The sequence below is a fragment of the Biomphalaria glabrata genome, chromosome 7 (genome assembly GCF_947242115.1).
Source record: "Biomphalaria glabrata chromosome 7, xgBioGlab47.1, whole genome shotgun sequence".
In the NCBI taxonomy this organism is placed as follows: Eukaryota; Metazoa; Mollusca; class Gastropoda; family Planorbidae; genus Biomphalaria; species Biomphalaria glabrata.
The window spans coordinates 27,599,637-27,624,861 of record NC_074717.1 but is presented as its reverse complement, the minus strand read 5'-3'; the positions used below and the strand labels follow the sequence as shown (position 1 = coordinate 27,624,861).

The 25,225-nt window shown below is 35.8% G+C and overlaps 2 protein-coding genes across 2 annotated transcripts in view; both read right to left on the bottom strand.

Moving 5' to 3' along the window:
- Positions 1 to 748: 748 nt before the first annotated feature.
- LOC106072965 (beta-1,3-glucan-binding protein-like) lies at positions 749 to 8,231 on the bottom strand. Its single transcript, XM_013233430.2, has 12 exons — positions 8,075 to 8,231; positions 7,871 to 7,954; positions 7,562 to 7,690; positions 7,326 to 7,447; positions 6,945 to 7,019; positions 6,078 to 6,144; positions 5,439 to 5,606; positions 4,962 to 5,039; positions 4,420 to 4,516; positions 4,236 to 4,301; positions 1,709 to 1,835; positions 749 to 1,007 (listed from the first exon to the last, which is right to left on the bottom strand). Exons 1-12 carry the CDS (start codon positions 8,199 to 8,201, stop codon positions 804 to 806), a joined length of 1,344 nt encoding a protein of 447 aa, XP_013088884.2. The 5' UTR covers positions 8,202 to 8,231; the 3' UTR covers positions 749 to 803.
- A 4,782-nt stretch (positions 8,232 to 13,013) lies between these two features.
- Positions 13,014 to 25,225, bottom strand: part of LOC106072966 (beta-1,3-glucan-binding protein-like) — a 36,175-nt gene continuing 23,963 nt past the window's right edge. The window contains exons 6-13 of the mRNA XM_013233433.2: positions 23,596 to 23,670; positions 23,392 to 23,458; positions 22,682 to 22,849; positions 20,783 to 20,860; positions 20,274 to 20,373; positions 16,142 to 16,207; positions 15,000 to 15,126; positions 13,014 to 13,304 (exon numbers count right to left, since the gene is read on the bottom strand). Coding sequence (XP_013088887.2) covers positions 13,098 to 13,304; positions 15,000 to 15,126; positions 16,142 to 16,207; positions 20,274 to 20,373; positions 20,783 to 20,860; positions 22,682 to 22,849; positions 23,392 to 23,458; positions 23,596 to 23,670 — 888 coding nt within the window. The 3' untranslated portion in view covers positions 13,014 to 13,097. The remainder of the gene's footprint in view (positions 13,305 to 14,999; positions 15,127 to 16,141; positions 16,208 to 20,273; positions 20,374 to 20,782; positions 20,861 to 22,681; positions 22,850 to 23,391; positions 23,459 to 23,595; positions 23,671 to 25,225) is intronic.

The following is a 25,225-nucleotide window of genomic DNA, read 5'->3' as shown; positions in this document are numbered from 1 at the left end:
TCTTTTAGCTTATCAATATTTAGTCAATTGCTACTGGGGATGTGACCAATGAATACAGGACTATTTTCTAATGCGTAGGATGGGGAAAAAAGTGATACTGTAATCGGCTAAAGGATTTTCAGTAGTTATACGATTGTAGCACTTTTTTTTTCATCCAGGGAGTTGAGGGCCTTGCATTGCAGTTTTATGTCCCCTGGTGCGATCCATGTGAATATCTATCTATCTATCTATCTATCTATCTATCTATCTATTTATCTATCTATCTATCTATCTATTTATCTATCTATCTATCTATCTATCTATCTATCTATCTATCTATCTATCTATCTATCTATCTGTCCCTGTCTGTCTGTCTGTCTGTATATTTATCTATCTTTCTTTTTCCGGAGAAATAAAATGAACTCTCATTCACTCTCTCTCTCACCTCTCTCAGTGACTCTCACACACACTCTCAAATGTATATGTATAAGATGTTGCCTTTAATAAATAAAAATAAACTTTATAGAATCCTAAATACTGCTGGTATAATCATTGGAAACAAACAAACCCCACTTGGGCAGTTGTTTGAGACAAACATCTATAAAAAAAGCTAACAAGATCCACGAAATAAAGAATCACCCTATGTGTCAGGATTTCACAAAAGAGATACAAGACACCGATAGCAAAGAAAATGCACAAATTGTAAGACAAATTTCCATACGGACAATAAAGATTATTATTATTATTATTATTATTATTATTAACTACATTGGTTTGATTGTGTTTAATATTCATTAGCCCAATCAGAGTGCTGAGTTTGTTTCTTAAGTTCTAAATTCCACCCAATCGATGATCAAAGCTGAGTTATCTCCCTGCCAGGTTGGGAGCCAGGCATTATGTGCGTTCCAGAAGTCCAACATTGGGTGAGGGGAACTGTTGCTCCATGGCTTGGTGACACCTCCGTAATGATTACCATCGGGGAAGAAACCACTGGTTCCGCCCACGGCGACGTTGAACATTAGGTAAAACTAAAGGTAAAAAAAAAATTGAATGAAAATAAAAGACATTGTTACTATTGTTAATAATTAAAGCTGTCAGTCTGTCTGTCTGGTACAAGTTTTGAACACGTTATTTCTCCCACTTCACATTCGAGGATCAAGTTCAAACCTTGCACAATTATTTATTCTTCAAAAAAAAATATATAAATCAATCAAAATGTTAACGAATTAGTTAATTAAGTAGTGGTAGTTATTAAATTTCATTTGATATTGAAAAAGGAAAATATATGGCTGTAAATGTAGCGTTCTTCTCCTTAGATAAGCTTTGTTTAAAAAAAATCTTATTATATCTCATTTCGCTTATTTAATTGTATAGCTTTAGTAAATATAAACACCAAAGTTAGATCTAATTCTGGTTTATTATCAGAACATATGTCATGTACATAAAGTAGTGTACATTTGTATCATGTAAATCTTGTGCTATTTAAAATGTTGCGGATTCATGCTGTCTTTCATTGCCAAAAAATATTATTAATTTGTTATTAAAGTTTTGAAATGTTTAGAAAAGTGGAAGGAATGCGATCAAGTCTGATTAAATCTACAAACTATGACAACAAAATCCACTTCTACGGGAAACCCACCATTAGGACACTATTACGAAATATCAAAATGTGCTACTGGATAATGCTTAGTTTGGAGTGAGTAGTTTTTAAAATGTTATAGACACTTACATTTTGGTCAAAGGGAGCCATTTTACTTCCGGAAGCCCAAAGGTTATTTCCGCCGAATCCACCTTTCTGCCAAAATCCACCAGCAGGGGGGACAACTGACATTATTTGTTGATTATCAATAAAAGTTCTGAAATTTAAAAAAAAATTCAAACAGTTAAAGTCGAATCTAGACTTTGAATTATGTGCATTATTTGAATAACCAATGTATGTACTAATTACCGGAGACTTTACATTAATATTTTTTTCTTAGTATTTTCACTTATTACTCCAGATTCGCATATCGACTGGTAATTTGTGCTTTTGTTTTCTGAAAAGTTAAGTATCATAATTATACAAAGAATCACGTCTGGATGTTTAGATTACAGCACAGAATAAGACCTACTGCAGAGTATCACGTCTGGATGTTTAGATTACAGCACAGAATAAGACCTATTGCAGATTATCACGTCTAGATGTTTAGATTACAGCACAGAATAAGACTCACTGCAGAGTATCACGTCTAGATGTTTAGATTACACCACAGAATAAGACCTACTGCAGAGTATCACGTCTGGATGTTTAGATTACACCACAGAATAAGACCTATTGCAGATTATCACGTCTGGATGTTTAGATTACACAACAGAATAAGACCTATTGCAGAGTATCACGTCTGGATGTTTAGATTACAGCACAGAATAAGACCTATTGCAGATTATCACGTCTGGATGTTTAGATTACACCACAGAATAAGACCTATTGCAGAGTATCACGTCTGGATGTTTAGATTACACCACAGAATAAGACCTATTGCAGAGTATCACGTCTGGATGTTTAGATTACACCACAGAATAAGACCTATTGCAGAGTATCACGTCTGGATGTTTAGATTACACCACAGAATAAGACCTATTGCAGAGTATCACGTCTGGATGTTTAGATTACACCACAGAATAAGACCTATTGCAGAGTATCACGTCTAGATGTTTAGATTACACCACAGAATAAGACCTATTGCAGAGTATCACGTCTGGATGTTTAGATTACACCACAGAATAAGACCTATTGCAGAGTATCAGGACAAAACTAAATGTTAAGGATGCAAAATAAAGTTCTACTGTTGCCAACAAAAGAAAGAATTGATCTCACAATATCTTCAATGGTAGTAATGGATCTTCGTACTATCTCTCTCATAGGTCTGTGAGCTCTAGACTATCTCTCTCATAGGTCTGTGAGCTCTAGACTATCTCTCTCATAGGTCTGTGAGCTCTAGACTATCTCTCTCATAGGTCTGTGAGCTCTATACTATCTCTCTCATAGGTCTGTGAGCTCTAGACTATCTCTCTCATAGGTCTGTGAGCTCTAGACTATCTCTCTCATAGGTCTGTGAGCTCTAGACTATCTCTCTCATAGGTCTGTGAGCTCTATACTATCTCTCTCATAGGTCTGTGAGCTCTAGACTATCTCTCTCATAGGTCTGTGAACTCTAGACTATCTCTCTCATAGGTCTGTGAGCTCTATACTATCTCTCTCATAGGTCTGTGAGCTCTAGACTATCTCTCTCATAGGTCTGTGAGCTCTAGACTATCTCTCTCATAGGTCTGTGAGCTCTAGACTATCTCTCTCATAGGTCTGTGAGCTCTATACTATCTCTATCATAGGTCTGTGAGCTCTATACTATCGCTATCATAGGTCTGTGAGCTCTATACTATCTCTCTCATAGGTCTGTGAGCTCTATACTATCTCTATCATAGGTCTGTGAGCTCTATACTATCTCTCTCATAGGTCTGTGAGCTCTATACTATCTCTATCATAGGTCTGTGAGCTCTATACTATCGCTATCATAGGTCTGTGAGCTCTATACTATCTCTATCATAGGTCTGTGAGCTCTATATTGAAATTATTTTATTTTGTAAACGTAGGAGCTAGGAACATTGGATTGAAAGTGCACACCAAATTTAATTTTTTTTTTAAAAGAGAGCTTACCAAAACTTTCTTTATTCTGTACACCATTTATACAAACACACACACAAAACTAGTTTTTGTAGTTTTTCCAGTAGAAATGAAAATCTCTAATAGGATAGGTTGTATTTAGTTTCTTTTATTAAATATTATATTTGGTATCTTTTTAAAAATAAATTTAGAAAAATATTTTTCTGTTTAGCTTATTAATATTTAGTCAATTGTTACTGGGGATGTGACCAATGAATAAATACTGTTTGAAGTATGTAAAGGTTAATTTGCAAATACCTTGATCAGTACTTACAGTACATTTAATAGGGGTAAAATTCGATAAATATATTTTAGAAATTCGTTCGTCCTCAGCTTGACGATACGACAGATACACTCTAAGTTGTTTTAGTCTAAGAATGCGATATATTTAAAGATACAATAAGTGCATTGTTGGAGAGGTAGGAAATGCATTATTTCTTTTTTTTATGTGCGTGTTTTTTTTTGTTTTTTTTTTAATAGTGAGGTCATTCAAACTGCTATTGTTACCACTTTATTCTCACTGGGTCACTAGCTCTGACAAATATCGCAGACTTACAAGATATGATCCGGAGTCCACTCAAGGCGCCAAGTGTGAAAGTCTGCATGCCAGTCTGCTGAACGCCTGATGACAATAACATATACAGAAATTTTAATTGAAAAGTCATTGAAAGAAGATATATCTCTATCGTTAGTCTCTACTCACTAGAAGCGAGTTAATGACTAGCTTTAATTTGACCTACTTTTCACCATGAGTTAGACTAAATCTGTTTTGGTCAGGTGAGGGTCCCCAGTGAAGGGTGCTAGTCACGAGGCCAATTCCATTAGGTCCAGTATTTCCTGGAAATAAGTTTGAACTTTTATTTTTAATTTAAAAAAACATTTAAAAGTTAACATTTTCCGGGTCATTTAGATTATAATTATGAGAATCTATTAAGAGCTTAAATAATACTTTTTTCGCTTCAGACATTTTAATTAAACTCCTTGTTGGTCTGTACATACATTGAAAAGTATTTGCCTAATATGTGAGCCAAATAGGAATGAAAAGTTAGACACCAAACAGTATTTATTGCACACTTTGTTAGGAAAACAAACTTCAGATACTTCTTATTCGATTACCCAGAACAACCATTCGTTGGAAGTTTGGAATCGAACGAACGTTTAAGAATGGAACCCTTCCCTAACACAGACAACGTTCGCGTGTCATCAGACTAGCCAGTTATTTGGACTCAAATCATTGATACCCGATGTGGTGTCATCAACCGAAATCGACAGTGTTTCTTACCTGTGGACTCCATAATGTCAATTTCACCAGATCTAGGCCAGCCTCCATAATGGTCATTTATTGGTAACATCCAGATAGCTGAAAAGCGATGTAATATATAAATACACATGTAATTACTTAAGGTTCTAAAAAAAGATCCACTTATAGTACTAATAGAAAATGAAAACAAAAAAACATAGAACACATTTCAATGTCTAGACAAGCTTGAATCTGAAATTTTTCTTTCTTTAAATATGTTTGTCAATTTTTATTTTAGGCACTAATTTTAGTTACAATTTTGATTGGATGTTACTTAAGAATTGGGATCTATTTAAGGAAGTTTTACTTATATACATATTGACAAATCAAATTTGTTTAAACCAAACGTAATTTTATATTTGTTTGTTTCTTTTATCAACTCGTCTTTGAAAGTCTATTCAATTCTTTTGGTAATTATATAAACATAGAAATAATAAACAAACAATATTTTTTTCTTACCTGGCCATAACCAGTCACCCTTGGGGATCTTTGCTCGGACCTCCAGTGTACCGAACCTCATTGTGTGAGCACTTTTGACCTTACCGGACATGACTGGTGGGAGGATCTCAGCACCGCCATTTCTCGTGCAGCCGTTATTCCCAGCCTGTGTGCATTCGCCAAACAGGGCTGTGGTCAAAACGCGTACCAAAATCAAGCCAATAACCAATGAACTTTGAACTTATGACTAATAGAGCATACATAAAAGTATCGACATTGTAAGAGATTAGTTATGTTGGTCAGTGATCTTGCACAAGAATGTCTTGCGTGTTTTATTTGTAGAAGTATAAGAGATGCGCAGTGATTGCGTATGTTACATTTGTATAGCCTGCTCCAGAAAGCCAATGGTTAGTGTGTTGTTTTCTAGTTTCAGCTGTCATCAGCAGGAGAGAGAGAGAGACAGAGAGAGAGAGAGAGAGAGAGAGAACAAAGAAAGAACACACACTATAAACTGGTAATAATTGCAGGTCTGCACTATGTTCAAAATCCGGTCATTACCGGGATTCGAACTCCAGAACCTTCGGTTCAGAAGCTAAGCGATATACAACTCGGCCACCAAGCCTCAAGGATGCCAAAAGTCAATGTACTAATTGTCCTTACTTCTCATGTCCATATGTCCAGTGTGGAGAAAGTTTTCATTAAATCTTGAATCACTGACTGTGGTGATCTAAATACAAGAAAGGCCAGTAAACGACAGACATCAGATATACATTACACAATCAGATATACATTACACAATCAGATATACATTACACAATCAGATATACATTACACAATCAGATATACATTACACAATCAGATATACATTACACAATCAGATATACATTACACAATCAGATATACATTACACAATCAGATATACATTACACAATCAGTCAAAAATATTAGTCAATGTACTAGAAGGATCGATGGATTAAATGTAAGACTTTGTCTATGCAACTCTCAGTGTCTTTAAACCTGTGTGAACTGAAGCAGTTTCAATGACAATGACGTCCCAAAACAAACATAAACTTGGGCAATGCAGAAGAAATGCTCCAAGTACTTTTTGTAATCTTTAGAGCAGGGAAATTACATTTTGTGTGGGACGATGGGGACCAAAAGTATTCAGTTGTAATGTTTAATGACAAATTGAAACAAAGGTATTCTATAAGATAAGATATGATAAGATAAGATTCTTTAAAAAAGTGAACCACAGGTCGTGTCAGTAGCCATGTAGCTTTCGTTGCAAGACAAAGCCAGGCAACTTCTTCCCAGAAATAAGTTTCAAGAACTTTGACAAATAGAGCTACATTAGCTTCTGTTTTGTCCATTAGCACTTTCCATACCGAGAAGAAGTTAGCATACAGTCGTAATAGATTCATAAAATATGTTGGTGAAAATTGAGCCTTAATATTTTCCTGCAAGAATGCTTTCCTTATCTACACACTCTCAGACACGGACTTCTTTTAAACAGGTGAGCTGACCTACCGGCTTAAGATACAAGTGACCATCTCGTGCGAATATATTCTTGGGGTCATTGGTGTACACTTGGAACTCACCGTTCTAAGAGTTGAAACAAATAAATAAAAAATGTAAATAGTCTGACTGGTCTAAAATAGAAATAACATTTCATAAATACAAAATAGTAGCTCCCCCTCCCCCCCCCCCAAAAAAAAAGATATATAAATACAACTTTGTATCCAGAAAGATATAAACATTATGATTGTATGTTTCTAGAATAGTTTTGTTGTTGTTGTTGTTGTTGTTCCCCAAATGTGCAAATAATGAATTTCGTTTCCAAATCACAATACGGAATTTAATCAAACAATAGATATAGCTAGACCATCCAAATACTATTATCCTACGTACGTATCCTCCATACATGGAGACCTCAGGGTGCCAGTTTGCCTTGTTGTATGTATTGAAATCATCTCTGAAGAGGACCGCCCTGATTCGTCTTGGAGAAGGGATCTGAATGGCGCCCTGGTTAACTGTTAAACGAACAATCTTTGTGTTACAAATTATCCCTAGAAAACACATGAATAATAAGCCCAGACTAGATCTCAGATGAATGAACTAGCATTAATAACTATTTATTTGTCTACCTATTTTCAGGGAGGAACTGTCAGTGACTTCTTTTAAATTTCCATGTAGGTCGTAGATGACGGCGTAAGCAGAGACTTCATCAGCGCCATCTAGTGAGACATCGCTGGTCTGATATTGCCAGCCTTCAGCTTGATAATAAAAATGATATTATATATGTACATTTTATTTTGATGTTTAATAACCATTGAGCACATCCTATAACTAGAGGCTAGAGTTACTCCCAAGTCTTAGTCGAGTCATGTCAGTTATGTAATTGTTAAATTCACTTTTATCTTGTCGGTACATTTGAACTAAAGTGGGTTACTTACTAGTAAGAACACCGACTCCATGTTTCTGGAGACTATTTATTGTGTAGCGGAAACTGACCCGACCTACGTCAGATGTTGTGAATGCTGAGAATAGAAAGGAGATTTAGGTGTTTACGACAATGTCATGACACTTTAGAATAAAAAGTTATTTTAATGTGTTACCAAATAGTATACAAATAAAACTATGTTTTAGAAAGTACTTACAAGGTAATGTCAACTTTAAGACAGGTTTGTTGTATTCAATGTTCACTTGTCCAGACAGAGCAACGCCCAGGTGGACAAGTGCCCACAATAATACCTGAAGCTTCATCCTATTCACGTAAGTAAACATATATACATGAGTATTTATTTATTAACAAGACTAAATATAGTCATACTCATACTGTCAAAACCAGCTAAGTTGGTTAGAGTAACATTTCTAGGTTACAGAGTCAGCGAAAAATTCGCTGAAACCAAAGAAATTAATAAATATTAGTTCGTTTGGATTTAAATGTCGCAGAATAGTTCTAGTCAAAGTCCAGCGATTTCAAGTCTTTGAGTACTGTTGTAGGTCAGCTGTGAAATGACATGCTTACTAAGCATTCAGTATACATCTACATAGGTGCAAACACATATATAAATATGTAAAAAAAAACTTAGTTAAATTAAAACATGCTATTGATTAAAGTTACAAATTTTTCTCTTGTTAGATGGTAAATAATTTTAACATTAAATAAAAATATTCAATGAAACACATTGAAAGTAATAAAAAAAAAAAGGAAATTTTTAAACGCTTAATTAACTAAAAAGTTCAAATGAGTCACATGTGTGTGTGTGCCAGCCTACTTGTTTATCTATTAGACCCATTAGGTGGCTCTCATACCAGCATCAACAATTGAAAGTATTTTTTTGGAAGGCAACAGAAAGTAATATGACATCGATTTGGTAAGTTTTTTTAGATGGACAAAGTCAATAATGAATTGTTGATTTTATTATGGATTACTCATGACACCCGGAGAGTGTATCCGGTTCTATGATCTATTTATACGCTCTGATCTGGCAATTGATCTGAAGCCTGCTTTGTTGGGCACATGTTGGGCACATGGCGAGATCTAAATGTAATGCCTCATTGACTGAGGCGAACACCAACGTGGATCGCTGCTTTGATTCCTTGAAGAACATTGCCAATACAATGAGATCTATTGCAGACATGTTTTGCTTCCTAACAGACAAACTGTAACGAAATGTAATGATAAGACTATTGGGTCTACAAAGCAAGGGAAACAACACTCACCTGTAGCTCTCAAATAAAAGTACTTTATAAAACATCATTTTTAATATATACTAAAAGCAGAGTAGAGCAGTGGTTCACATATTTTCTGGACAGGCTCTTGATCGACAATGGTACATCTTAATTAAGACAAAGAGTTTCATTATTCATTTAATTATTGATAGGTTTTAAATATAACCTAATCCAAAGTGTTTCCTCTTCATCACAAGACGAGCCGTCATCACTGCACTAAAAGTGCAAACATACGCTTTTGATTCTATTAACCTTTTTTTTCTTTTATACAATGTAACTTGTATGTCAATTTTTTTTACACAGAATTTAATTAGTTTTCTCTTTAAAGTTCATCAAAGTAAAAAGATTTTTACAAATTGCTATTTGTTTTCAATTTTGACTACAAAGATACGGTTTACATTCTTTGAGCAATTCAAATGTCAAAAGATAAAAAAAAAAGAAGATATATGGAGAAATGTGGGGCATTAAAATGAAACCGAAAGAAAAAGCATAAGAAAATAAAAAGAGGAAGATTAAGTGATTAGAAAATAAAATAAATAAAATCTTCTGTTGCCAACTAAAAACAATTACTCAATGCCACAAAGGTAGAAGATTAGACATTTGATGCTGCCGAGCTAAAAGACACACAAAGATATATTACATACTTTTTAAAATACCTAGTTTTTCAATACTCAAGAACATTAATTAGTTTATAAATGAAATCTTTCACAGATAATTATGATCACTAGGAAAAGTCGGGTTCGAAACTCAACTAATCTTAAATATTGAAAAAAAAATTCATCTCGAAAATCCTAATTTAAGCGAACTCAACAAAGCAACATGGAAATAACTTTCAGATTTTTTTCTTTCAAAACAAATAACAAGATCTTAGGGGCTCGAGAACACGTTCCTTCAGTGAACAGTACCAGGAAAAAGAAAAAGAGGCAGACAGAAAAAGAATGCACAGGCCTGCCATTGAAAGAGGTTCTATCCAAGGCTAAAGACTTAGAGAAATGGAGACAAGTGGTCGACAAATCTTGTGTGGTGCTCCAAAGTTAAAACAGACAGGGAAAGATGAAGGTGAAAACAATTAGTTTCAGTCTTAGTTTTTAAAAAAAGTTTAATATTTGAAAAAACAATTCTGTTGTCTATTTTAGGAAGCAAAGCGTAAATTTGAATACAACCCAAAACTCTAATAGACTTAGACTCACTGCTCAATGTAAACAGACATAGACAACCGCGAAAGATTGATTTTGACTCTACACAAACACATCAACAAAAATAAAAAAAATATATAGTAATATTCTAACTTTCTAAAGGAATATTTTCAAGAGTGATTACTTCAACAATTAGATAAGAAAACATAATTTTAATATTGTGGCGGCGATTTCAATTTTCCTCTTTACATCGATATGGTCTTTTTCACTCTTTATTTGTGACCCAACTCCCGCTTAATCTAACAAAACGACAAGCTTTCCACGAGCTAGAATACAATTATAAATGTCAGAAATGTGTTCTGTAAGGTTCTAGAACCACTCCACTGTAGAGACAGTTCGTTGGCACCAGAAACCCTTTTTTAAGCCACTAAGCCAAAGAACTTGTGTAGACGGATCTAGTATATATATATATAAGTATATTTAAATTCTGTCTTATCGTCTAGTCCTGGCCTTGATAGATTACATTCGTGATTGGAACACTTTAAACATTGAAAGCAATTTATTTGACCAGAGATGCACATTACTTCTACTGTCAACTGTTTATCTTGCCATTTTTAAAGTACATCAAAACAGTAGGACTTCACCAAACACGCTTCAAATAATTAAAAAGAATTCAACGAAGTAAAACATTTGAGAGGGAGAACAAAAACTATGTCAAGTCAGAGAAATGCACTTGTTGTCATTAGAAAGTCAGGTCAAATCTTCATGCTGGCTATATTTCTTGTTGATTTTCACCTTCATCGGTCTCTACAAATGTGTAGGGTCAAGAAGCGGATGACATTCTTCAAGCAATACAATATTCTATGACTCCTTCTGTCTCGGAAGAAAATGGATGCACCCTGATGAGTCACTGGCTTTGATTTCGTCTTGAGACGTGGCAGAATCTGGTGTGGCTAATCAAGCCAATTCTGGAGCGGCAGATTTTGCCACAGTTCGTGCATGTACATGCGTCTTTCTTAAGGCTAGTTGATAGGGCAGCCTTCTTTTTTCTTTCTCTTGACTGATGCAGCCTCGTTTCTTTTGCCCTCGGCGAAGTTCGTACCAGCTCGTATAGTCTGTCTCCATGCTGTCCGTTCTTTGGCTATCTTCTCCCACATGCTTTCGTTGATGCAGTTTGGTAAAAAAAAAAGAAGAGAACATGACATGAAGATTCGTGGGGGCGATGTCATGGAACCTAAAGACAAAGTCAGGGAAATCAAAAGAAATACGTTCAGAATAGTTTTGAAACAAAAATAATTAGACGAACTAAACAATGTCATGGAGGTCACATTGACAGGTCACTGGGGGCCGCATGTAAGTAAGAGGAGGCCCCAGGATTTCTATGGAGGCTCCTCTACACTTTTTTGAACGCGTTTATAAAAATCCATTTAATAATAATAAAATTTCTATCTAAAAGCATGAGCCATATTTTAGTAGAAATAAATAGAGGACTTGAACATTTAATATCCTTTCCTTCTTTGTAAAAAATATTTGATATGTAAAAATATTGTCGGTAAAAATGCGAAACCAAATATGCATAGAGAAAAACTTTCTGAACGCCTCTCTTGTGACTTCCCTGGAACAAGTAGCCCTGCCTGCCCTGCCTTAAATCCGGGAATGACTAAAAGTGACATAGTGCTAAGAAATTTGATTTTAAAGTGCTAAAAATACATAGCTACTCAATACTTACTATGCTCTACACTCTACAACAAATAGGTAGCTATTCATAAGTATCCCCCATAGACGAATATCTCCAATTGTTTTACGAATTTCGAATGTTACCGTTTGAAAAAAATAATAAAAAAAATTATTTCCTACCAGCTTAGACCTCTTACAAGCGACAGGGATGGGTCGAGACCAATCGTCATAGGATGAACGTCACAACCGGTGGGTAGTTTAGACCAATAGCGTGTTGCTACGTCACAGGCCTGTACGTAAAGTAAGTTTCCCTTTCAGAACTTGCGATCTATAGGGCACTTTAAATCATCCGTTTCTTTAACCAACAGTTAACGAGCAGGGTGACCTGTGGTCAGCACAACGACCAACAGTTAACGAGCAGGGTGACCTGTGGTCAGCACAACGACCAACAGTTAACGAGCAGGGTGACCTGTGGTCAGCACAACGACCAACAGTTAACGAGCAGGGTGACCTGTGGTCAGCACAACGACCAATCGCTGAGCACTCGGATTTCGAACCTCGACATTTTTAAAGGCTGTTTGTCGTTGCGGCCCCACATGACACCGTCGGCCCCATAGAAACACCCGATGTTTACACCATGTGCCCTTAAAAGTTTGCAAGGTCGACCTTTACTTTTCTGTTTTCTACGTTTCTGTGTTGTGTCTATGAAATTCCGAAGATTAAGGATGAACGCAGTATCTCACGTGATCTTGTTGCAACTTGCATATTTGGCCAGATCTGACTCAGTAGTTGTCAGCTGGAGGTCTCATTTCTTCGTCTGCACCGATCTTTGGCCAGGGATCGTCTTTAGGATTAAATTGAGCTCTTAAACATTCTTGTTACACTTGTAACGCACGTTTATTATTTTTTTCTATAGTTTTAATTAATATTAGGATTTCTTTTTTTTAAATTGTAAGTTACATTATGATTTGCATCACAAATATTGTCTCCTTCAGACACACACGCACACACACACAGGTAAAAAGTTTTTAAAAAATTAAAGGACAAATTTTTTTGAGCAATAGTTTATATGTTTTGGTGGTCTTTACAGAATAATTATTTCTTGCGAAACAGAATTTAAACAATGAACGTCTTATAAACTCTTAAATTCCACATAGTCGACGACCAGAGCAGCGTTCTCTCCATGCCAGGTGGGCAGCCAGGTGTTATGTGCGTTCCAGAAGTCAAGCTTGGGGTGAGGCCAACTGTTGTGCCAAGGTTTGGTGACGTTACCGTAATGATTGCCGTCAGCGAAGTAGCCGTTGGTGCCGCCCACAGCCACGTTCAAGATGAGGTAAAACTTAAAAAAAAACAAACAAACAAACAAAAACTATAAAGATGCGTTGTAATTAACTGTCAGAAATAGAGACAGAGAATATCCTGTGGCATCATTATTTTCAAAACTCGCTTTTTTTTTATTAAAGTTAAAAATAGTTCTGGAAATTTCAGATCACTAAATTGAGAAAGTCAAGAAACAAAATTGTGCCTTCTCTCACTTGTAAAATGTTTTACATGTTTCGGATGTTCCTTCAGAGTTGAAGATAGTTTACTTCCTAGTCCAAACCTCCCTCAGGACGACGGGGGATGGGAGCGGGCAGGGTTTGAGCCCTCGACCGTCGTTAAATCCGAACGACAGTCCAGCGCACAAACCGCACGACCAGGCAGCCATCCTTTTAAGCATCTTCCGATAGACAAATAGCTAGTTAAAGATTGTACTGTGCCTGTTTATTTGACAAATCGAAACTATTGAAAGTGTCTTAGTTTTCATTCACGTAGCAAGTTTCTGTGTTTTATTTTTCCAATATCCGTATATGTTACTAGAACTAGAATCACTGCAATAAGACAGACACACAATAACTAGTGACATTGACCTTGCTTCAAGCTTTCTGCTACAAACTGAAAGGAAAGCTGTTGTTGATGGATAGAAATCTGTTCAAAGTATCACAAAACATTTTACAGATCAAATGGAAAAGCTTTTTTTTTATTCTGCACTTTTCGTTTAAAGTGCATGTCACTAGCCTGTATATAATGTACTAGACAAACATATTTGTCTTAGGCTTATCAATCGCAGTGTGTTTTTTTTTAAATATGTTTTTTTTTCTCCTATAATCTAGTCGTATTGATATCTGTACAAAAAGAAAATAAATCTTTAATCGTTTATATATGTAATACATGGCAAATATTTCTTTGTTTATGTTTGTGTATTTATATATTCGAAATAACTAGATCTATTCGTTTGAACGACAGGCGATTTTTTCGTCGGCCCCTTTAATAAGAACAGCTGCACTGTGAACATTTGTAACGGAAGCTCTTATGGCAGGCTGTTGTTTCGGAGCACTCAGCATAGAAGCTGTTATAAGAAGCAGTTATAAGAAGCTGTTATAAGAAGCTGTTATAAGAAGCTGTTATAAGAAGCTGTTATAAGAAGCAGTTATAAGAAGCTGTTATAAGAAGCTGTTATAAGAAGCTGTCTTAAGAAGCTGTTATAAGAATCTGTTATAAGAAGCAGTTATAAGAAGCTGTTATAAGAAGCTGTTATAAGAAGCTGTTATAAGAAGCTGTTATAAGAAGCTGTTATAAGAAGCTGTTATAAGAAGCTGTTATAAGAAGCTGTTATAAGAAGCTGTCTTAAGAAGCTGTTATAAGAATCTGTTTTAAGAAGCTGTTTTAAGAAGCTGTTTTAAGAATCTGTTTTAAGAAGCTGTTATAAGAAGCTGTTATAAGAAGCTGTTATAAGTTGTTATAAGAAGCTGTTATAATTGATTATTGGGACGGGGATCGAATTCCGAAGCTGTTTGTAAACTTTCCGTTTAAGCCTTAAGCTGTTTGACGGAGCACGCAAACAGAGCCTACAAAGTGGGTGTACTTTACATGTGCAAGGTGGTAAGGGTTAAGTAAAAAAAAACTTATTTGTGTACATGTTTGTCAATAAAAATTTTGTTGTGTACAAATACTGTTTATAAGTTAGGACAAAGTCGACTATAGTATGACTTACGTCCTGATCAAAGGGAGCCATTTTTGTCCCAGAAGCCCAAATGTTAGTTCCGGTAAATTTCCCTTGCTCGTAAAATCCACCGGCTGGTGGCGCTGCCGTCATTATCAGTTGGTTGTCTACAAATGTCCTGGGGAAATACGACAATAGTAGGCTTAAACCAATGTCGAGTTAGGCTATATTGAATGTCGTAAAATGAAGAGAGTTACTAGATCAACAGTTCTAATGGAGGGATGTACAGACTTTCACGATAAACTAACCAATGTCAAGGTCGCTAAAATAAACTTCAATGTTGCCAATTTAAGAAAAAAAAAGGCAATGGGCCTACTAACGTAAGCAGTGCTACAAAATTTAAAAAAAATTGTAAACAGTTTAAATAACATAGCTTGTCAATTCTTCTTTTATTCTGTACATCGGATACACCAGATGCAGGTCTGTACGACGTGGCAACGAGCTATTGGTCTCTACTGCCTACATGTTGTGACGTTGCAGGTCAGTGTTGAGGCCTTCTGAAACGAATGGTCTGGTACTAACCCAGTGGACAATCACGTGTTAAAATTCTTGTATTCATAACTCACATCTCAAAACAAATCAACAACTAAACATAATTCTCTGTACACAACCCCTCCCCTGCTTCCAACAATGTAAATACTCATAAAGAAATGTATTTACTTTTCAATACAATGTTTTTCTATTACTATTTTTTCTGCGTCTGCGCCGCCAGTTCTTGTTCTTATAATTGTTTTGGGGAGTCATTCGATTTTACTCCGAAATAAAACAAAACGTGTGAATTAAGATTGTGTAAGTTATGTCCCTTTACTTTAGTGAATCCTAGTCTCAGGGGATTAGCTGATGTTTGTAAACATTTCACTATTCCATCCAACTTGTTACATCGCTTATTGTGAAATAGCTGTCTACTTTAAGGATGAATGAAAATAGAAAAACAGATATTGTAACTTTTTTGTAACTTTTGTTGTAATGCATCGTGTCAAAGAACTTGATCTGTTTTTACTTCCCGTTGCCTTCATTGTAATGATCATTTAGTGACTTTTCTTTTACCATCAATGCATTATAAACTGTTTTTTTTCAGTGCTAAACAACAAGTGCACCGACCTATATCTACAATCCTAAACTGTATAACTTACAGAATATGGTCATGAGTCCATTCCATGCGCCACGTGTGGAACTGAGAATACCAGTTAGTGGCGTGTCTGGAGAAAGGAAAACAGTTAGACATGAGATAGTTCATGTAGTAGATTTAGTTATAAGGTGGCCAGATAGTTAGTTATAAGATGGCCAGATATTTAGTTATAAGGTGGCCAGATATTTAGTTATAAAGTGACCAGATATTTAGTTATAAGGTGGCCAGATATTTAGTTATAAGGTGACCAGATATTTAGTTATAAGGTGGCCAGATATTTAGTTATAAGGTGGCCAGATATTAGGGGAGTGAAAGCGGGACACAAGACGATCATGGACCTAAAAGAAACAGTCTCAGATTTTTTTGAGCAATTTTGTTTTCAACAGCTTAGACTTTATTACAATAGATCAAAATGTACACACAATGTAGGCCTCAACATACAATAATTAAATTAATTGCAGGTTTTCTGAAACGTTTTCCAAGATAGCTCTTTCTGTGCAATCTATCTGAAAGCGTCACCCTGTCGAATAGATCTTTCTGTGCAATCTATCTGAAAGCGTCACCCTGTCGAATAGATCTTTCTGTGCAATCTATCTGAAAGCGTCACCCTGTCGAATAGATCTTTCTGTGCAATCTATCTGAAAGCGTCACCCTGTCGAATAGATCTTTCTGTGCAATCTATCTGAAAGCGTCACCCTGTCGAATAGATCTTTCTGTGCAATCTATCTGAAAGCGTCACCCTGTCGAATAGATCTTTCTGTGCAATCTATCTGAAAGCGTCACCCTGTCGAATAGATCTTTCTGTGCAATCTATCTGAAAGCGTCACCCTGTCGAATAGATCTTTCTGTGCAATCTATCTGAAAGCGTCACCCTGTCGAATAGATCTTTCTGTGCAATATATCTGAAAGCGTCACCCTGTCGAATAGCTCATCTCTCTGAAATACTCGGCACAATAGTCGTAAAATTTAAGGAATATCGCTGCTACATCTCTTTTACTCGCGTCGTCCAAATAGTAAGTCGCATGCGTGATTCTTTAAGTAGCAGAGAATACATCAAGATCACGGACATGCTGTCCCTCAATCAACAAGAACTTCTTTATGGAATATTACCGCAATGTTGGGTACTCAATCAACAAGAACTTCTGTATGGAATATTGCCGCAATGTTGTGTACTCAATCAACAAGAACTTCTGTATGGAATATTGCCGCAATGTTGGGTACTCAATCAACAAGAACTTCTGTATGGAATATTGCCGCAATGTTGGGTACTCAATCAACAAGAACTTCTGTATGGAATATTGCCGCAATGTTGGGTACTCAATCAACAAGAACTTCTGTATGGAATATTGCCGCAATGTTGTGTACTCAATCAACAAGAACTTCTGTATGGAATATTGCCGCAATGTTGGGTACTCAATCAACAAGAACTTCTGTATGGAATATTGCCGCAATGTTGGGTACTCAATCAACAAGAACTTCTGTGTGGAATATTGCCGCAATGTTGGGTACTCAATCAACAAGAACTTCTGTGTGGAATATTGCCGCAATGTTGGGTACTCAATCAACAAGAACTTCTGTATGGAATATTGCCGCAATGTTGGGTACTCAATCAACAAGAACTTCTGTATGGAATATTGCCGCAATGTTGGGTACTCAATCAACAAGAACTTCTGTATGGAATATTGCCGCAATGTTGGGTACTCAATCAACAAGAACTTCTGTGTGGAATATTGCCGCAATGTTGGGTACTCAATCAACAAGAACTTCTGTGTGGAATATTGCCGCAATGTTGGGTACTCAATCAACAAGAACTTCTGTATGGAATATTGCCGCAATGTTGGGTACTCAATCAACAAGAACTTCTGTATGGAATATTGACGCAATGTTGGGTACTCAATCAACAAGAACTTCTGTGTGGAATATTGCCGCAATGTTGGGTACTCAATCAACAAGAACTTCTGTGTGGAATATTGCCGCAATGTTGGGTACTCAATCAACAAGAACTTCTGTGTGGAATATTGCCGCAATGTTGGGTACTCAATCAACAAGAACTTCTGTATGGAATATTGCCGCAATGTTGTGTACTCAATCAACAAGAACTTCTGTGTGGAATATTGCCGCAATGTCGTGTACAAATGCAGCCACAATTAAACACACGGGTCTTCAAAGAAGTTTTTGATTTTGGTTGAGCACTTCTCTTTTGAAAATAAGATTTCAAAGCAGGATTTAATTTCAATAGTCTCTGTAAGGAAGGCTTCATAGCTAACCATTTGGTATTTCCATAGCCCGAAATTCCGCTATATTCTAAATCGATGAATTTGAATAAAAAATAAATAAAAAAGCGTCCGTTAAAGCTTTTTGATACCTCTGACCACTGGCCTATTTCTTTACTTTGCTCATTTAATAGGTCCAAACAATTGATTCACATTTGATTCTTGCACATTTGCATTTTGGGACATTCATTTTTATTCAATTTGTAAGTGTAGTCCATTAATTGAAACCTGTTTTTATGGAAAACTGTAGGATAGGCAAAAGTACCTTTAGAGGCCGAGAATTGAACCATGCCACAAATATTAAAATGTTAGACAAGAGCCTTAATGGCGGCTTTCTTATGAACTTCCAATTGAAAATTGCGATATCAAATGTTTGGTTATATCCAGATGTGCAACAGAAAACTGTGATTCAAAGCGAGACTGTCACCTTAAATGAGTCTACTTATACGCCTATATTGTCATTTATTTTCTTTTGTTGGTTTTCATCTGTTTCTTGTCTAAATAATTTTGTTTTTTCTTTCTCAAGTGAAGCCTTGCTGTCGTGATATTCACAGTGACATCATTGTCTGAGTCTTATTACATCATTGTCTGAGTCTTATTACATCATTGTCTGAGTCTTATTTCATCATTGTCTGAGTCTTATTACATCATTGTCTGAGTCTTATTACATCATTGTCTGAGTCTTATTACATCATTGTCTGAGTCTTATTACATCATTGTCTGAGTCTTATTACATCATTGTCTGAGTATTATTACATCATTGTCTGAGTCTTATTACATCATTGTCTGAGTCTTATTACATCATTGTCTGAGTCTTATTACATCATTGTCTGAGTCTTATTACATCATTGTCTGAGTCTTATTACATCATTGTCTGAGTCTTATTACATCATTGTCTGAGTCTTATTACATCATTGTCTGAGTCTTATTACATCATTGTCTGAGTCTTATTACATCATTGTCTGAGTCTTATTACATCATTGTCTGAGTCTTATTACATCATTGTCTGAGTCTTATTACATCATTGTCTGAGTCTTATTACATCATTGTCTGAGTCTTATTACATCATTGTCTGAGTCTTATTACATCATTGTCTGAGTCTTATTACATCATTGTCTGAGTCTTATTACATCATTGTCTGAGTCTTATTACATCATTGTCTGAGTCTTATTACATCATTGTCTGAGTCTTATTACATCATTGTTTGAGTCTTTATACATCATTGTCTGAGTCTTATTACATAATTGTCTGAGTCTTATTACATCATTGTCTGAGTCTTATTACATCATTGTCTGAGTCTTATTACATCATTGTCTGAGTCTTATTACATCATTGTCTGAGTCTTATTACATCATTGTCTGAGTCTTATTACATCATTGTCTGAGTCTTATTACATCATTGTCTGAGTCTTATTACATCATTGTTTGAGTCTTTATACATCATTGTCTGAGTCTTATTACATAATTGTCTGAGTCTTATTACATCATTGTCTGAGTCTTATTACATCATTGTCTGATTCTTATTTCTTAACGTCGAATATAAAATGATGTTGGATGCGTTTGATTTCCATGACATTATTTTTTTAATTACTCTAAAAACATTGAAATGATGTTTCTCTTCTGGAAGAACTATCAGAAAACAAGTCGTAGGTCGTAAGTCAAAGATTATCCTAGTTATTTTACAATAAAAGAATCATTAAAAGATTTTATTCGAATGCTATATATTATAAGAAATTTTAAAAATATTTTTTGCAAACAGACGGTGCTCATATATTCCTGTGCGTAAGGAAGGTTTGTAGGTTTGTAGTTGTTGTTTTTTTGTCCTACAGAAAGAAGTCCAATTCTATAAGGACATCTGACTCACCGTTCTCCGTGATATGTGATTGCCCAGTACTGGTGTTCCCAGGAAGTGCCCCAGATCAAGTGACTTGTTACCTTCTCAACGAAATCAGGCCCAGGGTTACCTGTACCAGGTGTAATAGAGACACCATGAAATCATTGTACTATATTACAAGCGCAGGGATTAGATAATAATTCATTCCAAAATAGAGAGAAAAAACAGACAGATAGAAAGAGAGAGAGAAAGAGAGACATTAAGTTTCATGAATGTATGTATGTATTAATAGATTCATCCATCTATCAATGAAATCACAATGAATGAATAAATAAATCTTTCCATCCATCGATCCAACCAAATCTATCATTCTTTCTGTTGTTGTTGTTTTTTTTCCATTTTAAATCTTTCTAGAAATCTAGCTACTAAGAGGTTGATCTTCGTAAAATAAAAATCTCTTGCAATAAATATTTGTCTCAAATCATGATCACTTTTATGCCAAGATCTAATAGATCTAGACTGCTCTCATTTTTCTTTACCTTTAGACTCCATGATGTCAATCTCGCCAGATCTTGGCCAGCCTCCGTACTTGCTATCTTTAGGGACCATCCATATGGCTGAAAGAAGATACAAAATAGCAAACAATATTGAAAGAACTGCTCAGTAACAAGTATAGTTTAGATTTAATATTTTTATATTTTTATTACTAGAAACAAATTGAGAATGCTAATTTTAATATGAATAGGTCTATTAAAGACTATTGGAGGACAGAGGCGTATTGAGGGAGCGCAAGTGAGCACGATGCCCCGGGTTCCACCCCCAGGGTGGCGCCACACGCACAGAGGAGCCAAAAAAAATTATTGTAGATATTTTAGTTAAGTAATACATTCTAAGATTATTTGTATTCTATTCTTATGAAATACTTTTGTTTTATCAGCCTATTTTTCTATGTGATGTTCATGAAAACTGGGAGGTGGGCTGGGGAAGGGTCTGACCCCGGGCGAACGTTTCGCTCACTACTCCCCTGTTGGAGGGCAAGCCAATCGACAAATGAAAGAGGCTTGGACCAGTGGCGTAGCAAGGTACCCTTAGGCCTGGGTTCAAGAATATGCTGGTCTCCCCCTTTTCCAATAAGACAATTTTAGTGTGTGACATAAAATATCGAGTACTCTGTATGTAACAGGTTCATTGTCCAAGTTATAAAGTCCTTCAGTTTGATTCAGTTATGACTCCGTGCAAGTAATTGTGTCTTAAAACTTGAACAGCTTCTAACAGTATTAAATGACTAAAAGTGTTTTCAATAACAAAAGAAGAATGTGGCGTGTTTTTTTCCCATTAATTGGGGCATTTGTTCAGCCAAGTCTGCTTACTTCTGATTCTCACAAATTTGTAAACCTATCCATGGTTGTATCAACGTACATAGAAATAAACTAAAGTCACCACCAACATACAGTGAGATTAGGATTAGCCACCATTACCATAAACCTGATGAAAGCAGTTTCTGACACTACAGTAATACAAGCCGTTGTTACATAAACTCGCGCTGAAAACACGGGCTAACGTTTTGAAGTAAATACACAGTCTAGTTACAGTCTAGTTACAGTCTAGTTACAGTCTAGTCTAACATTTAGGATATTTGAAGGAGCTTTTTTTTTTTTTTTTTTTTAAATCAGCTTTTATAAAAGTTCTTTTTTCCTACTTCAGTGTCCTCCACTGGGGAGCAAGGAATCCCTTTACCCATTGGTTTTCTACGTCACAGGCTATGGGCTCCTAATGGTCATGGGCCCGGGTTCAATAAGCCCCTTCGCGCCATGGATACTACGCCACTGGATTGGACATTTCTTAGTACTTGAAAGAAACCACATGACAACTATTAACAGACAGGTCTCATCGACTAAACTGTATAGTGTTATAAAAATATAATAGCTTGTTGAGTAATTGGCTTTGTGATGGTACACTACGGGGTGGATCTCGAAACCCTTCTATATGATCTTAGACATCGATACTATACAGTAGTTTATATGACAGAAATTACTTAATTTAGTAATACAATTTTGAAAAAAAGAAATTATATTCAAAAATCTAAAACCGTTTGCATAAATGGGTAAAAAATATGGTAAAAAGTCACCTCCCTTACTTAATAGTCTCTCTTGTTTTTGTTTTTTTTACTATTAAAAGTGAATAGCTGTAAAAAAAAATGGTGTATTTTTATGAAAAAAAAACCTATTTGCATAGTTCATTTTAAAAATTTTCCTATCCAGAAAAGAAAAAAGTAGCGGTTGCATCAGAACTTTGAAACATCTAAAATATCATGATGTCGAATTTTCAATATCTTTTCTAGTTTACGAGAGCTAAACGGGACGGACGGACAGACAGACCACACAAAATTAAAAGCGGCTATTCCCCTTTCGGGGGCGCTAAAAAACACAACAACATACCTGGCCACAACCAGTCCCCCTTGGGAAGTCTTGCTCGGACCTCCACTGTGCCATACCTAAGGGAAGGAATACTCAAGACTTTACCGGACATGACAGGTGGTAGAATCTCAGCCCCGCCAGTTCTTGTGCAGCCGTTGTTTCCATCATGTGTACACTCACCAAACAAAGCTTTAGGAGCAACAGAGAGAGAAAAGTATGTAATGTACGTTGTCATAGACACGCACATGTCTGTCATTATTAAGCCCGTTTAAAGTAAAGAGATGAAAAATGTCTTTTATGGTTAATAGGACAATGATTAATTAAACGATTATTAGAAATCTGTAACTCAAAACTTGATAGATGGATCTAGCTACAGAAACAATAAAAAAACAAAGATGTAACATTGGAAGCTCTCTATATCTAGATCTATATCTATTCCATATCCCGTACTTTATTTTGTAATATAGGTACATTTTAAAGTTACGACCTCAGTCAAAAGAACAAACAAACAAATAACAGCCTACTGCTCAGATTTAATTAGTACCAATCGGAACTTGTATAGTCTGACTATTTAAAAGTATGTGTATGTTTAACGCCTAGTTATTTGGAAATTAAATATTTAGTCAATTCAATGGAACTCTTCTCTCTAGAGCTCTATAAAAAATGGATCTACTTCTAGATTTAACTGATATAAATACAAGTCGGTCATGGTCAGTGACAATTCTTCTTACTCAACATGTCCATGTATCCAGTATGAAGAAAGTTCTCATTAAATCTGGGGTCACTCACTGTAGCGATCTGTTGATGAAAATCAATTTAATTACAATTAGTGTTCCTGGCTGATTCGGGCAACCCGGTCACTACTCTAATAGCAATGGAAAAGACAGCATTCGCCCTGAACTTTAAATACGGTTGATCAAAACAAATGACTTTACCGGCTTAAGGTACAGGTGACCATCATGAGTGTACACATTCTTTGGATCATTGGTGTACACTTGGAACTCTCCGTTCTAGAAGTGAAAAGAAGATGTCCAACATTTAGTTGATCAAAATGAATTACTGAATGAAAAGAAGCAAGAAATGGCATTCACATGGTCATTTGAAAACAAGGGAGCTAATACAACAGCTCTACATTGGAATATATAAGGAGGCTGTTCACAGTAGATGATTGCAGACATTTAGAGACTTCTAAAGATAAACTTCAATACACAATGCCTTCAGTACTATAGTTTCAACACTACACCTGGTTATAAAATGTTCATTCTGAGAAACTTATCTGAAAATAGATATAACCACCAATAACAACTTTATATTTACAAAAAAATTAATAAAAAAATGAACAACATATAAACTCGACAGTGGCTGCAATGGTTCAGCCATATTCTGTGACATTTTTACGCCTCGAGAGGAGATCTTTTCCCTTTGCAACTTCTTGTGTGACTAAAGAAGCCAATCCTTGATACACAGCTGCGGTCTCAGGTTGGGCATATATAATCACCAGGCGCCGTTGCATTTTCATCCTTCTTTCTACTACTGTTGTGTATGGTTTCTTCAATCGGGGACCCTACCTTTATGCTCTCTTTCCATGTGGATCTATCCAATGCCACTTTTTCCCAGTTGCCAGTGTCGATTTTGAAGAGCTTCATGTCGCGTTTTCATTCATCAGTATACCTTAGAAGTGGACGACCAGCGGCTCTCCTGCCTTCTGTTAGATCACCATACAGAATGTCGACCTTCTGGTATTCTACGAACGTGGCCAAGCCATCCAAGGCGTCTACTGTTAGCACAGCAAATGTCCTGGCACCCTGCTTTTCGTAGCACTTCCTCATTGATTATTTTATCTTGCCACCTTATTTTAAAGATCCGCCTTAGGCATCGGAGGTGGAAGACATTCATCTTTTTTTTCCTGTCATGTGTAGGTCGACCATGTTTCACTTCCATATAGCAAAGTGACATGGTGCCCATTATAGCTTATCTTATCTTATGAAATACAGACGTTACCTCAATAAATATTACGTCCTACGCGTGATCCTAAGTCAATCTAGTCAAGCATGCATGCTAATCAATTACTTAAATTATAATAGCACTAAGAAAAAAGTAGCATCTGTCCTAGCATACAGAACAAGGAATGTGCTTTTATCTTTGTTTCTTTCTGAGTGTTTTATTAGGTTTTGTTTTTTGGATTTGAAGATCGTGGTTAATACCACCTCAACATCCCTAATAATAGGCAGCATTTACAGACCACCAAATTCTAGTTTAGAATACATGCAGGAACTATGTAATATCTAAAGATAACAATAAAAACCTATGGTCATACATTAAGTCTAAGAAAATGGAAACAACAGGCATAGCGCCATTAAAAGATGAACATAACATAATACATAATGATAATGAAACTTAAGCAAACATCCTAAACAAATACTTTGCATCAGCATTTTCAGCCCCAGGAGACAAAGACATATTACTGAATTTGAACCAAGTAGACAACATAACAGATATAAAAAATATTAGCCAACACCAAACCAAATAAAGCTTCTGGACCTGATGGTATTCCAGCTAGATTAC